The 14,065-nt window shown below is 53.1% G+C and overlaps 1 protein-coding gene across 2 annotated transcripts in view; it reads left to right on the top strand.

The window, feature by feature from the left end:
• The window catches only part of CBLC (Cbl proto-oncogene C, E3 ubiquitin protein ligase), a 24,512-nt gene extending 11,000 nt beyond the window's left edge, over nucleotides 1-13,512 (top strand). For both annotated transcript variants that reach the window (XM_011963034.1, XM_011963033.1), the window contains 6 exons: nucleotides 1,760-1,847; nucleotides 4,346-4,477; nucleotides 5,440-5,586; nucleotides 6,698-6,775; nucleotides 13,259-13,328; nucleotides 13,429-13,512. In XM_011963034.1, the coding sequence (XP_011818424.1) occupies nucleotides 1,760-1,847; nucleotides 4,346-4,477; nucleotides 5,440-5,586; nucleotides 6,698-6,775; nucleotides 13,259-13,321 (508 nt within the window). In that variant the 3' untranslated portion in view covers nucleotides 13,322-13,328; nucleotides 13,429-13,512. The remainder of the gene's footprint in view (nucleotides 1-1,759; nucleotides 1,848-4,345; nucleotides 4,478-5,439; nucleotides 5,587-6,697; nucleotides 6,776-13,258; nucleotides 13,329-13,428) is intronic.
• The last annotated feature ends 553 nt before the right edge of the window (nucleotides 13,513-14,065 follow it).

The following is a 14,065-nucleotide window of genomic DNA, read 5'->3' as shown; positions in this document are numbered from 1 at the left end:
TATATATATATATTTTTTTTTTTAATTTTTTTTTTAGACATAGGGTCTTTCTGTGTTGCCCAGGCTGGTCTCAAACCCTCGGGCTCAAGCAATCCTCCTGCCTTAGCCTCTCAAAGTGCTGGGATTCAGGCATGAGCCACTGCTCCCAGCCAGGGCTGCATGTTTTATAAGCACTGTCTTTCTTTTTTATTTATTTATTTATTTATTTTTAAAAAGTTTTTTTTGAGACAGAGTCTTGCTGTGTTGCCCAGGCTGGAGTGCAGTGGTGCAGTATTCATTCACTATAATCTCTGCCTCCTGGGTTCATGAAATTCTCCTGCCTCAGCCTCCCGAGTAGCTGTGATTACAGACACGCACCTCCATGCCTGGCTAATTATTATTTTATTTGTTTATTTATTTATTTTGCTATTTTTAGTAGAAACGGGGTTTCACCATGTTGACCAGGCTGGTCTCAAACTCCTGGCCTCAAATGATCCGCCTACCTCGGCCTCCCAAAGTGCTAGGATTACAGGTGTGAGCCACCGCGCCCGACCAGCACTGTCTTATTTAATACTCATCACAAATCTTTGCCTCAGGCATGATCATGTCCATGTTACAGAAGAGGAAACTGAGGCCAGAAAGGTAGAGTGGCCCCAGCCAGGTCATACAGTGTGTTAGTGGGACAGCTACTGTGGGGCCCAGGTCAGGGATCCTGCACTGCTCCACATGACAGGCCAGGCAGGGCCACTAGCCTCAAGGGTCTGAGTGTTCAGTATTCCATGTGGTATACATGTGGGATAATTAGAGTAGCGTTGAGGCATGCCAGATAGGCTGAGGAAATGATCCAGTGGGAGACCCAGGGAGTCCAGAGCTTGCTTCTTCGGTGTCCTGGAACCCAGTGCTGAGATCTCGCCTACAACCCTGGTTCTGAGTCTCTCTGGTCCTTGCTGTGTGACCTTGGGTAGGTGCCTTTCCCACCCTGAGCCTTGGGTCACTGTCTGTGAGGGAAGCAGTGGTACAGGTGTTCTCAGAGGATCTTTCCCATCCTGATATTCTCAGATTCTAGGATTTGGTCACTTTCATGATCTGTGACGCTAAAATCTGTTATGCTTGGGCATGGAGGAGAAGGATGAGGTTCTAGAAGAGCTAAGCCAGAGATTTTTCTTTTTTTTCTTTTTTTTTTTTTTGAAACAGAGTCTCACTCTGTCGCCCAAGCTACAATGCAATGGCATGATCTTGGCTCACTGCAACCTGTGCTTCCTAGGTTCTAGCAATTCTCCTGACTCAGCCTCTTGAGTAGCTAGGATTACAGGCATGCACCACCACGCCCGGCTAATTTTTATATTTTCAGTAGAGACGGGGTTCCACCACGTTGGCCAAGCTGGTCTTGAACTCCCGACCTCAGGTGATCCACCCACCTCGGCCTCCCAAAGTGTTGGGATTACAGGCGTGAGCCACCGCGCCTGCCCTAAGCCAGAAATTTTCATCCTGTTTTCTGGTTCTTATTCTATCTCATCCTTGTTTCTGGAGTTTGAGTCACTGAGGTTTTGTGTGCCCTACCTCGGGAGTCTGAGGGAGCATAGCCCTGCCCTGGGGTATCTGAGAAGATGCAGTCCCAATTAGAGGAGGGCAGAGGGAAAATAGCCGTAGGCCAGCAATGGATTGGGGACAAATCCTCATCTCAGGGAGATGTGGGCCCTGTAGGGGATAAAGGTCCTTGTTCATCTGGGGGTGGGAGATACTGGATGGCGCCCCGTCGCCCTCTCTTCCCTTTCCCCAGCTACCTCTACCCAGATGGAAAGAACCACAACCCAGACCTGACTGAGCTCGACCAGGCAGAACCCCAGCAGCGCATCCACGTATCAGAGGTGAGACCCGTGCCTGCACCCACAGTCCCGTTCCCTGACCCTGCCACCCCCACGTTGCCTTGGCTCAGAGGCCTGGGGTTGGAGTGTTGGCCTGGTAGCTGTGTGACCTTGGGTAAATCACTTGACCTCTCTGAGGCTCAGTTATTCTTCCGTAGAATACGGCTCCTCCTGGTTCTTTCCCAGGGGTGATCACGGGGATTAAATAAGGAACTGATGCTGCTGAGATCATCAGGACAGCTAGTGCATTTGGGCATTTGCCAGCGATGGCCCTGTGCCAGCCCGTAATCTTCACAGCCACCCCACGAGTGAGAGAAAAACAACAATAATAAATACATAATTTATATTTTATTTATTTTTATTTTTAGAGACAGGATCTCTTCTGTCACCCAGGCTGGAGTGGAGTGGTGAGATCATGGCTCACTGCAGCTTCGACCTCCGGGCTCAAGCGATCCTCTCACCTCAGCCTCCCGAGCAGCTGGGAGTACAGGTGTGAGCCACTGCACCCAGCTAATTTTTTTATTTCTCTGTAGAGATGGGGTTTTGCCATGTTGCCCAAGCTGGTTTTGAACTCCTGGGCTCCAGCGATCCTCCCACCTCCACCTCCCAAAGTGCTGGGATTATAGGCATGAGCCACTGTACCTGGCCCTACATTTTTTTAGTATAAATATATCCCTTGCAATATTTGGGACATCTTTATACTTCAAACTGTATTCACTGTTTACATGAAATTCAAATTTAGGGGCCAGGTGCCACCGCGCCCGTAATCCCAGCACTTTGGTAGGCCGAGGCGGGCAGATCACCTGAGGTCAGGAGTTCAAGACCAGCCTGGCCAACATAGTGAAACCCATCTCTACCAAAAATACAAAAATTAGCCGGGTGTGGTGGCTCACACCTGTAGTCCCAGCTGAGGCACTAGAGTTGGGAGGCGGAGGCACAAGAATCACTTGAACCCGGGAGGCGGAGGTTGCAGTGAGCTGAGATCACACCACTGCGCTCCAGCCTGGGCAACAGAGTGAGGCTTGGTTTCAAGAAAAAAAAAAGAAATTCAAATTTAGGTTAAGTGCAGTGGTTCATGCCTGTAATCCCAGTATTTTGGGAGGCTGAGGCTGGTGGGTCACTTGAGCTCAGGAGTTCAAGATGAACCTGGGCAACATGACAAAACCCCATTTCTACAAAAAATGCAAAAAATTAGCCCACCTACTTGGGAGACTGAGGTGGGAGGATCACTTGAGCCTGGGAGTTGGAGGTTGCAGTAGGCCAAGATCGCGACCCTGCACTTCAACCTGGGTAACAGAGTGGGGCCCTGTCTCACCAAAAAAAAAGAAAAGAAAAAAAATGAAATTCAAATTTAGCAGCATCCAGTACTTTTATTTGCTAAATCTGGCACCACTGGGTGTAGACAACTGGGGAGAAGAAATCTCATAACAAGGAGTGAAGACATGGCCAGGCAAGGTGGTTCACACCTGTAATTCCAACACTTTGGGAGGCCAAGGCAAGCAGATCACTTGAGGTCAGGAGCTCGAGACTAGCCTAGCCAACATGGTGAAACCCCATCTCTACTAAAAATACAAAAATTAGCCACGTATGGTGGCTCATGCCTGTAGTCCCAGCTACTCAGGAGGCTGAGGCACAAGAATCGCTCGAACCTAGAGGCAAAGGTTGCAGTGAGCCAAGATCACGCCACTGCACTCCAGCCTGGGCAACAGAGCAAGACTCCATCTGAAAAAAAAAAAAAAAGAAAGAAAAAGAAATAAATAAATTTTAAAAACACACACAAAAAGTGAGTGAAGACATGTAGGAGGCCGTTGGGCATGCCAACCTTGGACTTAGGAGAGGGTTCAGGTCTGGCACAGAAGTTTGGTTTATTTTTTTTTTAAATAGAAATGGGGTCTTGCTATGCTTCCCAGGCTGGTCCAGAACTCCTGGGCTGAAGCACTCCACCGGCCTTGGCCGCCAGAAATGCTGAGATTACAGGCATGAGCCACAGCACCAAGACAGAGGTTTGGGATTTTCCCTCCCTTCCTTCCTTCATTCCTTCCTTCCTTCCTTCCTTCCTTCCTTCCTTCCTTTCTCTTTCCTTCCTTCCTTCCTTCTTTCTTTCTTTCTTTGTTTCTTTCTTTCATTTCTCTTTCTTGTTTTGCTCTTGTTGCCCAGGCTGGAGTGCAATGGCGAAATCTCAGCTCACTGCAACCTCCATCTCCCAAGTTCAAGTGATTCTCCTGCCTCAGCCTCCCCAGTAGCGGACTACAGGCATGCACCACCATGCCCCGGCTAATTTTTGTATTTTTAGTAGAGACAAGGTTTCAACATAGTTGACGAGATTGGTCTCGAACTCCTGACCTCAGGCGATCCCCCCGCCTCGGCCTCCAAAGTGCTGGGATTACAGGCGTGAGCCACCACAACCAGCTGAGGTTTGGGATTTTCTTCCTGTGGCCCAAGTGGTGTCCTCGTGGCTGACACATGCCCCTCGCTGTCTTCTCTATCCTCTCACCTGCCAGGAGCAGCTGCAGCTCTACTGGGCCATGGACTCCACATTTGAGCTCTGTAAGATCTGTGCTGAGAGCAACAAGGATGTGAAGATCGAGCCGTGCGGGCACCTGCTCTGCAGCCGCTGCCTGGCTACCTGGCAGGTGGGTCTGACCCCCGCGCCGCCTTCCTGGCTGGTCTCCCCCTCTCTACAGGAAAAGCCCCAAGAGGATCTCCTCTATGCCTCATTGATCATATGGGGAAACCAAAGTCCAGAGAGGGCAGAGAGCTGCGGGCGACCACTCAGGAGGCCGGCTGTCTTTCCCCGGGCCTCTGGTTCCACCCCACTCTGCACACACTGCCTCTGTTTCTGCCTCTCCGGCAATGTTATCGGTGGAAAGCTCTCCTTCCTTCGCTGCCTGGGTGATCCCCAGCTAGTGGCTTCACCTCTCTGAGCTTTAGCCTCATCCCCTGGAGGACAGGGCTGAGAATAGTGACTTCCCAAGGGCCACAATGAGGCTGGGCACGGTGGCTCACGTCTGTAATCCCAGCACTTTGGGAGGCCGGGGTGGGTGGATCACTTGAGGTCAGGAGTTTGAGACCAACCTGGCCAATATGGTGAAACCCCGTATCTACTAAAAAAACAAAAATTAGATGGGTGTGGTGGCGGGTGCCTGTAATCCCAGCTGCTTGTGAGGCTGAGACATGAGAATCGCTTGAACCCGGGAGACAGATGTTGCAGTGAGCAGAGATCGCACCACTGCACTCCTGCCTAGGTGACAGAGCAAGACTCTGTTTTAAAAAAAACAAACAAACAAAACAAGGGCCACAGTGAGGATTTGAGCCTGGAAAGGCCTGGCCCAGAAACTGCGGCCACGGCTCCATGGGGATCCCTGGCCTGTGTGCCCCCTCCTGACCTTGACTCTGGTTCCGTTCCTCTCTCACCTTCCCTCCCAGCATTTCCCTCCACATTCCCCTGCTCTCCATGACTCCTCTTCTCTCCTTCCGTCTCCCTTCCTGTCTGTCTTCCCCACATCAATCTTTTGGGCAGGGAACTCCTCGTTGGCCCAAGGGACAGGATGGAGAGCAGGGGGGCACTGACCCTTTCCCTCCCGACCTCCCCCAGCACTCGGACAGCCAGACCTGCCCCTTCTGCCGCTGCGAGATCAAGGGCTGGGAGGCTGTGAGTATCTACCAATTCCATGATCAGGCTACTGCTGAGGACTCAGAGGACGGCAGTGACCAGGAAGGCAGAGAGTTGGAGCTGGAGCAGGTGAGCAGGGCCAGCCGGGAGCTGGAATCCACATTCCTGAGGCCTGAGGGAGGAGGGACTGGAGCCTGGACTCCTGGGTCTGAGGGAGGAAGGGCAGGGTCTGGACTCCTGAGTCTGAGGGAGGAGGGGCTAGTGGCCTGGACTCCTGGGTCTGAGGGAGGAAGGGCGGGGTCTGGACTCCTGGGTCTGAGGGAGGAAGGGCAGGGTCTGGACTCCTGGGTCTGAGGGAGGAAGGGCTGGGTCTGGACTCCTGGGTCTGAGGGAGGAAGGGCTGGGCCTGGACTCCTGGGTCTGAGTGAGGAGGGGCTGGGTCTGGACTCCTGGGTCTGAGGGAGGAAGGCTGGGGCCTGGACTCCTGGGTCTGAGGGAGGAAGGGCTGGAGTCTGGACTCCTGGGTCTGAGGGAGGAGAGACTGGGGGACTGGACTCCTGGGTCTGAGGGAGGAGGGGTTGGAGCCTGTACTCCTGAGTCTAAGGGAGGAGGGCTGGGGGTCCTGGACTCCTGAGTCTGAGGGAGAAAGGGCTGGGCCTGGATTCCTGGGTCTGAGGGAGGAGGGGCTGGGGTCTGGACTCCTGGGTCTGAAGGAGGAAGGGCTGGGCCTGGACTCCTGGGTCTGAGGGAGGAAGGGCTGGGCTGGACTCCTGAGTCTGAGGGCGGAAGGGCTGGGTCTGGACTCCTGGGTCTGAGGGAGGAAGGGCTGGGGTCTGGACTCCTGGGTCTAAGGGAGGAGAGACTGGGGGATTGGACTCCTGGGTCTGAGGGAGGAGGGGTTGGAGCCTGTACTCCTGAGTCTAAGGGAGGAGGATTGCGGGTCCTGGACTCCTGGGTCTGAGGGAGGAAGAGCTCAGGGACGGCACTCCTGGGTTCTAGAAGAGGAGGGCGCTGATAACAAGATTCTCAGGTCCTAGGGAACTGGTCTTTTGCTTCCCCAAGGGCTGGGGCTGTGGCTTTCCTTGGCTGTAACCCTCCTAAGTGTTGGTACCTTGTCTTGGTCTCCATTATATCCTGAGTCTAGAACAGTGCCTGAATGCTGGGGCTCAGGCAGGAGAACATGGAAGTGAGAAGAAAATGGCGGCTCACAAGTCCACTCTCCTTCCTCTGTCCCCTCCAGGTGCCCGTTTCGGCTCCTCAGTTGCCCCCACGGCCAGATCTGCCCCCCAGGAAACCCAGAAATGCCCGGCCGAAGGTGGTGAGTCAGGCACTGGTCTGAGGTTGGGGGCTGGGGTCTCCTTCACCTCCAGGGTCCCTGGTTCACCTGTGCACTCAGGGGTGCCAGGGAAGGGACTCATCCTTGGCACCCATTTCCAAGGCACCCATCCCCGCTGTGACCTCATCCCTTGTTTTCTTCCTGGCTCATTCCCCCTCAAGGACTTTCTGTTTTGTTTTTGTTTTTTTTTGAGACAGAATCTTGCTCTGTCGCCCATGCTGGAGTGCAGTGGTGCAATCTCGGCTCACTGCAACCTCCGCCTCCTGAGTTCAAGCAATTCTCCTGCCTCAGTCTCCTGAGTAGCTGGGATTACAGGCGCCCGCCACCATGCCCCACTAATTTTTGTATTTTTAGTAAAGACAGAATTTCACCATGTTGGTCAGGCTGGTCTCGAACTCCTGACCTCGTGATCTGTCCCCTTCGGCCTCCCAAAGTGCTGGGATTACAGGAGTGAGCCGCCGTGCCCGGCCTCAAGGACTTTCCTGCTTCTCCTTCCAGCATCCCAGATGTGTCCTACCTCAGGGACTTCTCACAGGCTGTGCCCTTGGCCTGCACGGCCTTTCCTGAGGCTCGCCTTCCCATCCCTTCTCAGGGAGGCCTTTCCTGACCACTCTGTTCAAGATAGCGCCCCCAGCTGGGGTGGTGGCTCATGCCTGCAATCCCAATATTTCTTTTTTTTTTGAGTAAGAGTCTCGCCCTGTAGCCCAGGCTGCAGTACAGTGGAATAATCTCAGCTCACTGCAACCTCTGCCCCCCAGGTTCAAGCAATGCTCCTGCCTCAGCCTCCTAAGTAGCTGGGACTACAGGCACGTGCCACCATGCCTGGATAATTTTTGGATTTTTAGTAGAGACAAGGTTTTGCCATGTTGGCCAGGCTGGTCTTAAACTCCTGCCCTCAGTTGATCCACCCGCGTTGGCCTCCCAAAGTGCTGGGATTACAGGCATGAGCCACCATGCCCGGCCTGCAATCCCAACACTTTGGGAGTCCAAGGCAGGAGGATGGTTTGAGCCCAGGCATTTGAGACCAGCCTGGGCAACACTGCAAGACCCCAACACTACAAAAAAATTTAAAAATTAGCCCAAAGTGGTGGCGCACACCTGTAGTCCCAGCTGCTCGGGATGCTGAGGTGGGAGGGTCCCTTGATCCCAGGAGTTGGTAGCTCCAGTGAGGCATGATCACACCACTGCACTCCAGCCTGGGCAACAGAATGAGACCCTGTCTCTAAACCAATAAAGATAAAAAAAAGAGTCTATAATCCCAGCCCTTAGGGAGGCAGAGGCAGGAGGAAAGCTGGAGCCCAGGATTTCGAGACCTTTCTGGGCAATATAGCGGGACCTCGTTCTCTAAAAAGAAAAAAAAGAAAGGGTGAAAACAGCACCGCTGTCCCTCCGGCCCCTGTTCTGCTGTATGCTGTATGAGTTCAAAGATCTTTCGCCACCTGGCAGAACTTAGGGCTGGTTTTGTTGGCTTTTATCACTGTCAGGTTGCAACCTTCCTGCAGGTAAGGCCTTTGTTGTCTTCTCCATCGTATCTCCAGAGTCCAGAACAGTGCCTAGCACACACACACATCATAGGTGCTCAATAAATAGATGCCAAATGAATACACTGAAGTGAGTCTTCCCAACAGCACTATGAAGTCAAAAATGTTCCTCTCCCGGCCAGGTGCGGTGGCTCATGCCTATAATCCCAGCACTTTGGGAGGCTGAGGCAGGTGGATCACTGAGTTCAGGAGTTCGAGACCAGCCTGACCAACATGGTGAAACCCTGTCTCTACTAAAAATACAAAACTTAGCTGGGCGTGGTGGTGCACGCCTGTAATCCCAGCTACTTGGAAGACTGTGGCAGGAGAATCGCTTGAACCCAGGAGCTGGAGGGTGCAGTGAGCCGAGATCGTGCCACTGCACTCCAGCCTGGGTGACAGAGTGAGACCCTGTCTCAAAAAAACAAACAAACAAATGTTCCTCTCCCCATTTTCTGGAGGAAAAAAATTCAGAAAGGTGACAGTACTTGCCCAAAACCACACAGCCTGAGAGAGGAGAAGCCAGTGTTGGAGTCTTTAAGGCCCCCAAACCATCTACTTTTTTGTTGTTGTTTTCTTTGTTTTTCTTTTGAGATGGAGTTTCACTCTTGTTGCCCAGGCTGGAGTGAAATAGTACGATCTCGGCTCACTGCAATCTTCGGCACACTGCAACCTCTGCCTCTGGGGTTCAAGTGAATTCTCCTGCCTCAGCCTCCCGAGTAGCTGGGATTACAGGCATGCGCCACCACACCTGGCAAATTTTGTATTTTTTAGTAGAGATGCGGTTTCTGTTGGTCAGGCTGGTCTCAACTCCCAAGCTCAGGTGATCCACCTGCCTCAGCTCCTCACAGTGCTGGGATTACAGGTGTGAGCCACCACGCCCGGCCTACTTATTTTTTAATGAGCCCTGTCCTGGCTTTCTTTTCTCCCCATGCCACCACCCCAGGGTTTTTGGGACCCTGGATGGCTGGGGAGAAGCAGATCTGTTAGCATCTCTGGCTGAGTACACACAAGCTTCGATCAATACTCAGCTGTCTTCAAACAAACAGCTCAGGAAGTCCGGGAACATTATTCAACCACAGCAAACAAGAGAGCCAGCAGGAAGCTGGGGGGGTGGCGGTGAAACCAGCCAGGGAAGCTAAAAACAGATCCAACCTGCCGCCAAAAGCAAATGGAAACATTAGGAGGCACTCAGCCGGCTCCCTGAGGACAGTGATGGGGGACACAGCCAGGATGGCAGGCTGACAGGGACCTCGGGCCTGATGATGACACCTTTGCCTAGGCCGTACCCTCCGCCTTGCCCGCCCTTTCCTCCTCTCCCCAAACCCTGTCTGATTAAAATTCCAGTCCACTCCCACCTACTCTTTCATTCTTCAAAACATACCATGGAAGAGACAGCCTTGGATTTGCTACTTCTCAGCAAACCAACTGTCATAACTTTTTTTTTTTTTTTTTTGAGACAGAGTCTTGCTTTGTTGCCCAGGCTGGAGTGCAGTGGCACGATCTTGGCTCATTGCAACCTCCGCCTCCCAGGTTCAAGCAATTGTCCTGCCTCAGCCTCCCGAGTAGCTGGGGTTACAGGTGCACGCCACCACGCCCTGCTAATTGTTGTATTTTTAGTAGAGACGGGGTTTCATTATGTTGGCCAGGCTGGTCTTGAACTCCTTATCTCCGGTCGTCTGCCCACCTCGGCCTTCTAAAGTGCTGGGATTACAGGTGTGGGCCCCGCCTGTCATAACTTTTGCTATGTGCCTGGCATTGCTTTTTTTTTTTTTTAAAGATGGGGTCTTTGTCTAGCCGGGCGTGGTGGCGGGCACCTGTAATCCCAGCTAATCAGGAGGCTGAGGCAGGAAAGTCGCTTGAACCCAGGAGGCAGAGGTTGCAGTGAGCCGAGATAGTGCCGTTGCACTCCAGCCTGGGCGACAGAGTGAGACTCTGTCTCAAAAAAAAAAAAAAGAAAGAAAGAAAAATGGGATCTCTGTTACCCAGGCTGGAGTGCAGTGGTGCAATCACAGCTCACTATAGCCTCAATCTCCTGGGCTCAAGTGATGCTCCCTCCTTAGCCCCCAGAGTAGCTGGGACTACAGGTGCATGTCTCCACACCCGGTTCCTTTTTAAATTTTTTTGCAGAGGTGAGGGTGGGGCTGCTGTGGACAGTGGATGTGATGGGACCTGGGACTGTGTCAGTGGTCAGTGTCACTGTGGTTGTGATCTGTGTGTGGTGCTGTGGCCCCTGGGGCTGCTCTCTGCACGCCACTGTTCTCCATCTGAGAAACCTGCCTTTAGGGGACGACACTGCCATTGAGCTGGATCTCATCACCCCACTGAACACTGGGGACCTCTCTGACCATCGGTGTTTTCTTGGGGAAAACGGGGACCAGCCTGACACAAGCCCTACGGGCTGGGTTTTTTTTTGTTTTAATTTTTTAATTTAATTAGAGACACAGTCTCACCGTGTTGCCCAAGTTGGTCTCTAACTCCTGGGCTCAAGTGATCCTCCTGTCTCGGCCTCCCAAAACGCTGGGATTACTGGCATTAGCCACTTCCTCTAGCCTCCCCATGAGTTTTGATGAAGCCAGTAAGCTCAGTCACCTGTAACCTGAGTCATATCCTCTCCCTCACCTCTCAGAAATCTCCACTGGCGGCCGGGCATGGTGGCTCACACCTGTAATCTCAGCACTTTGGGAGGCCGAGGTGGGCAATTCACTTGAGGTCAGGAGTTCAGGACCAGTCTGGCCAACATGGTGAAACCCTGTCTCTACTAAAAAATACAAAAATTAGCCAGGCATGATGGCGGGCACCCGTAATCCCACCTACTCGGGAGGCTGAGGTGGGAGAATCGCTTGAACTCAGGAGGCGGAAGTTGCAGTGAGCCAAGATCGTGCCACTGCACTCCAGCCTGGGTGTGGGTGACAGAGCAAAAACTCCCGTCTCAAAAAAAAAAAAAAAAAAAAAGGCCGGGCACGGTGGCTGACACCTATAATCCCAGCACTTTGGGAGGCCAAGGCAGGCGGATCATGAGGTCAGAAGGTCAGGAGATCGAGACCATCCTGGCTAACAGGATGTAAAAACACATTTTGTGTATATAAAAATCCAAAAAATTAGCTGGGTGTGGTGGAGGGCTCCTGTAGTCCCAGCTACTTGGGAGGCTGAAGCAGGAGAATGGTGTGAACCTGGGAGGTGGAGCTTGCAGTGAACTGAGATCCCGCCACTGCACTCCAGCCTGGGCAACAGAGCGAGACTCCATCTAAAAAAAAAAAAAGAAAGAAAGAAAGAAATCCCCCACTGGCTCCTCAGGGCTCCAAGAACTCAAGCCAAAGTCCTCTCCACTGCCCAAAGACCCTTCCCCACCTCTCTGATCTCCCCCACTCCACCTCCTTTCCAGCAACATTGGACCCTTGCTGCTCTTCTAACTTGCCAGCAAGCCCCCACCCACTTGAAGCCTCTGTCTGGATCCTTCCTGCACTCAGGCATCAGCTGGGTCATTCCCATCTCCAAGAGGCCTCCCCGGCATCTTCTCTCTCCCAGGCACTTTGAAGGAGACAGAACATGCTCTGAGACATTTCCTTTTTCAGGAGCTGATCAGTCACTGCAAGCCTCGGGCTCAGTAGAGCATCAGCTCCACTAGGACAGAGATAGTTTTCTGTCTTGTTCACCGCGGTCTTCTCAGAGCGAAAAACAAGGCCTTGGCCTGGCACAGTGGTTCATGCCTGTAATCCCAGTACTTTGGGAGGCTGAGGCAGGAGGAAGGTTTGAGCCCAGGAAGTCAAGGCCGCAGTGAGCTATGGTCATATCGCTGCACTCCAGACTAGGCAACAGAGTGAGACCCTGTATTGCTTTGTTTTGCTTTGAAACAGAGTTTAGCTCTTGTTGCCCAGGCTGGAGTGCAGTGGTGCAGTCTTGGCTTATGGCAATCCCCACCTCCTGGGTTCAAACGATTCTCCTGCCTCAGCCTCCCAAGTAGCTGGAATTACAGGAATATGTCACCACGATTGGCTAATTTTGTATTTTTCGTAGAGACGGGGTTTCACCATGTTGGCCAGCCTGGTCTCAAACTCCTGACCTCACATGATCCACCCACCTCAACCTCCCAAAGTGCTGGGATTACAGGTGTGAGCCACCACGCCTGGCCCCTGGTTTTTTGTTTTTTCTTTTTCTTTTTTTTTTAAAGAAAAGGAAAGAGAGAGAGAGAGAGAAAGAAAAGGAAAGAGAGAAAGAAAAGGAAAGAAAGAAAGAAAAGAAAAAGAAAGAAAGAGAGAGAGAGAGAGAGAGAGAAAGAAAGGGGGAGAGAGAGAGAGGGAGGGAGAGAGGGAGGGAGAGAGGGAGAAAGGAAAGAAATGGAGGGAAGGAAGGAAGGAAGGAAGGAGAGAGAAAGAAAGAAAAGTAAAAAGAAAAGAGAGAAAAGGAAAAGAAAAGAAAGAAAGAAAGGGACTGACCCACTGGAGAGGCTTGGGAACTGTCTGTGGGGCGCATGAGTGAGCAGAAGGGATGGACACATGGATGGACAGGTGGACAGACAAACTAAAACTTCTTCCTACACGAGTTAGAGGTGAGAGGGAAAAGGCAGCATAGACTAGGACAAAGCCAAAGGTCCTGTCAGACGGTGGCCGCCACCACTCTGTCACCCCTGTCCAGGGCCTGTGAAAGGACGTCCACCCAAGCTGCAGCCTAGCAGAGACATTTCTTAATCTCCTCCTCCCAGGCACTTCTGGCCCTCCCCAGACTTCAGGCCCCTCTTATCTTGCCAAGAATTAAGGCTGTGGCCTCAACCGCCCAGGAAGCCACCTCCAGCCCCCAGGCCAGGGAGGGGGCCATAGAGTGAGTGGAAGGGACTGGAGGGTGGTCTGGGACTCCCAGGTCTAAGACAAAGGGGACAGGGAAGAGGAGCAGAGGGAAAGGTTGGATGCCAGGAATCAACCACCCTCTCAAAATCTCTCCACTGCAGAGACTCCTAAAGGGGAACTCCCCTCCAGCTGCCCTGGGACCCCAGGACCCTGCCCCGGCCTGAAGGCCAGGTGAGTCCACTCCCTAACCCTCCCTGGCCCACTCCACTCCACTCCACCCTTCTCCACCTGGAGGTGACCTCATCTAACCCACCCCTCTCTCCACCTGCAGGGCACCGAGATGTGCTGCTAAAGGGAGCCCCAAGGGCTGAAAGGGGGTTGTGAAACCAAAATAAACTGCCAAGCCTTGTCTGTCCTCCAGGGTGCGAAGGAAGAGTGCAGTGGCCAGCAGGGGGCAGCAGGGGGCAGCGGGCCCAGGGAAAGAGCAGTCGTCCCCAGGCCTGATCCCCACCTGAACAACAGTCCAGGCCCCAGCCCCTCCTCCCTCAGACCCAGGAGTCCATACTCCAGCCCCTCCTCCCTCAGACTCAGGAGTTCAGACCCCCAACTCCTCCCTCAGACCCAGGAATCCAGGCCCTAGCCCCTCCTCCCTCAGACCCAGAAGTCTAGACTCCCCAGTGCCTCCTCCCTCAGACCCAGGAGTTCAGACCCCCAGTCCCTCCTTCCTTGGACTCAAGAGTCCAGATCTTAGACCCTCCTCCCTCGGACCCAAGAGTTCAGACCCCCAGCCCCTCCTCCCTCAGACCCAGGAGTCCATACTCCAGCCCCTCCTCCCTCAGACTCAGGAGTTCAGACCCCCAACTCCTCCCTCAGACCCAGGAATCCAGGCCCTAGCCCCTCCTCCCTCAGACCCAGAAGTCTAGACTCCCCAGTGCCTCCTCCCTCAGACCCAGGAGTTCAGACCCCCA

Source organism: Colobus angolensis, unplaced genomic scaffold (assembly GCF_000951035.1).
Source record: "Colobus angolensis palliatus isolate OR3802 unplaced genomic scaffold, Cang.pa_1.0 Scaffold60, whole genome shotgun sequence".
Lineage (NCBI taxonomy): Eukaryota > Metazoa > Chordata > Mammalia > Primates > Cercopithecidae > Colobus > Colobus angolensis.
Note: the sequence above shows the minus strand (reverse complement) of the source record. Positions and strands in the feature narration are given on the sequence as shown.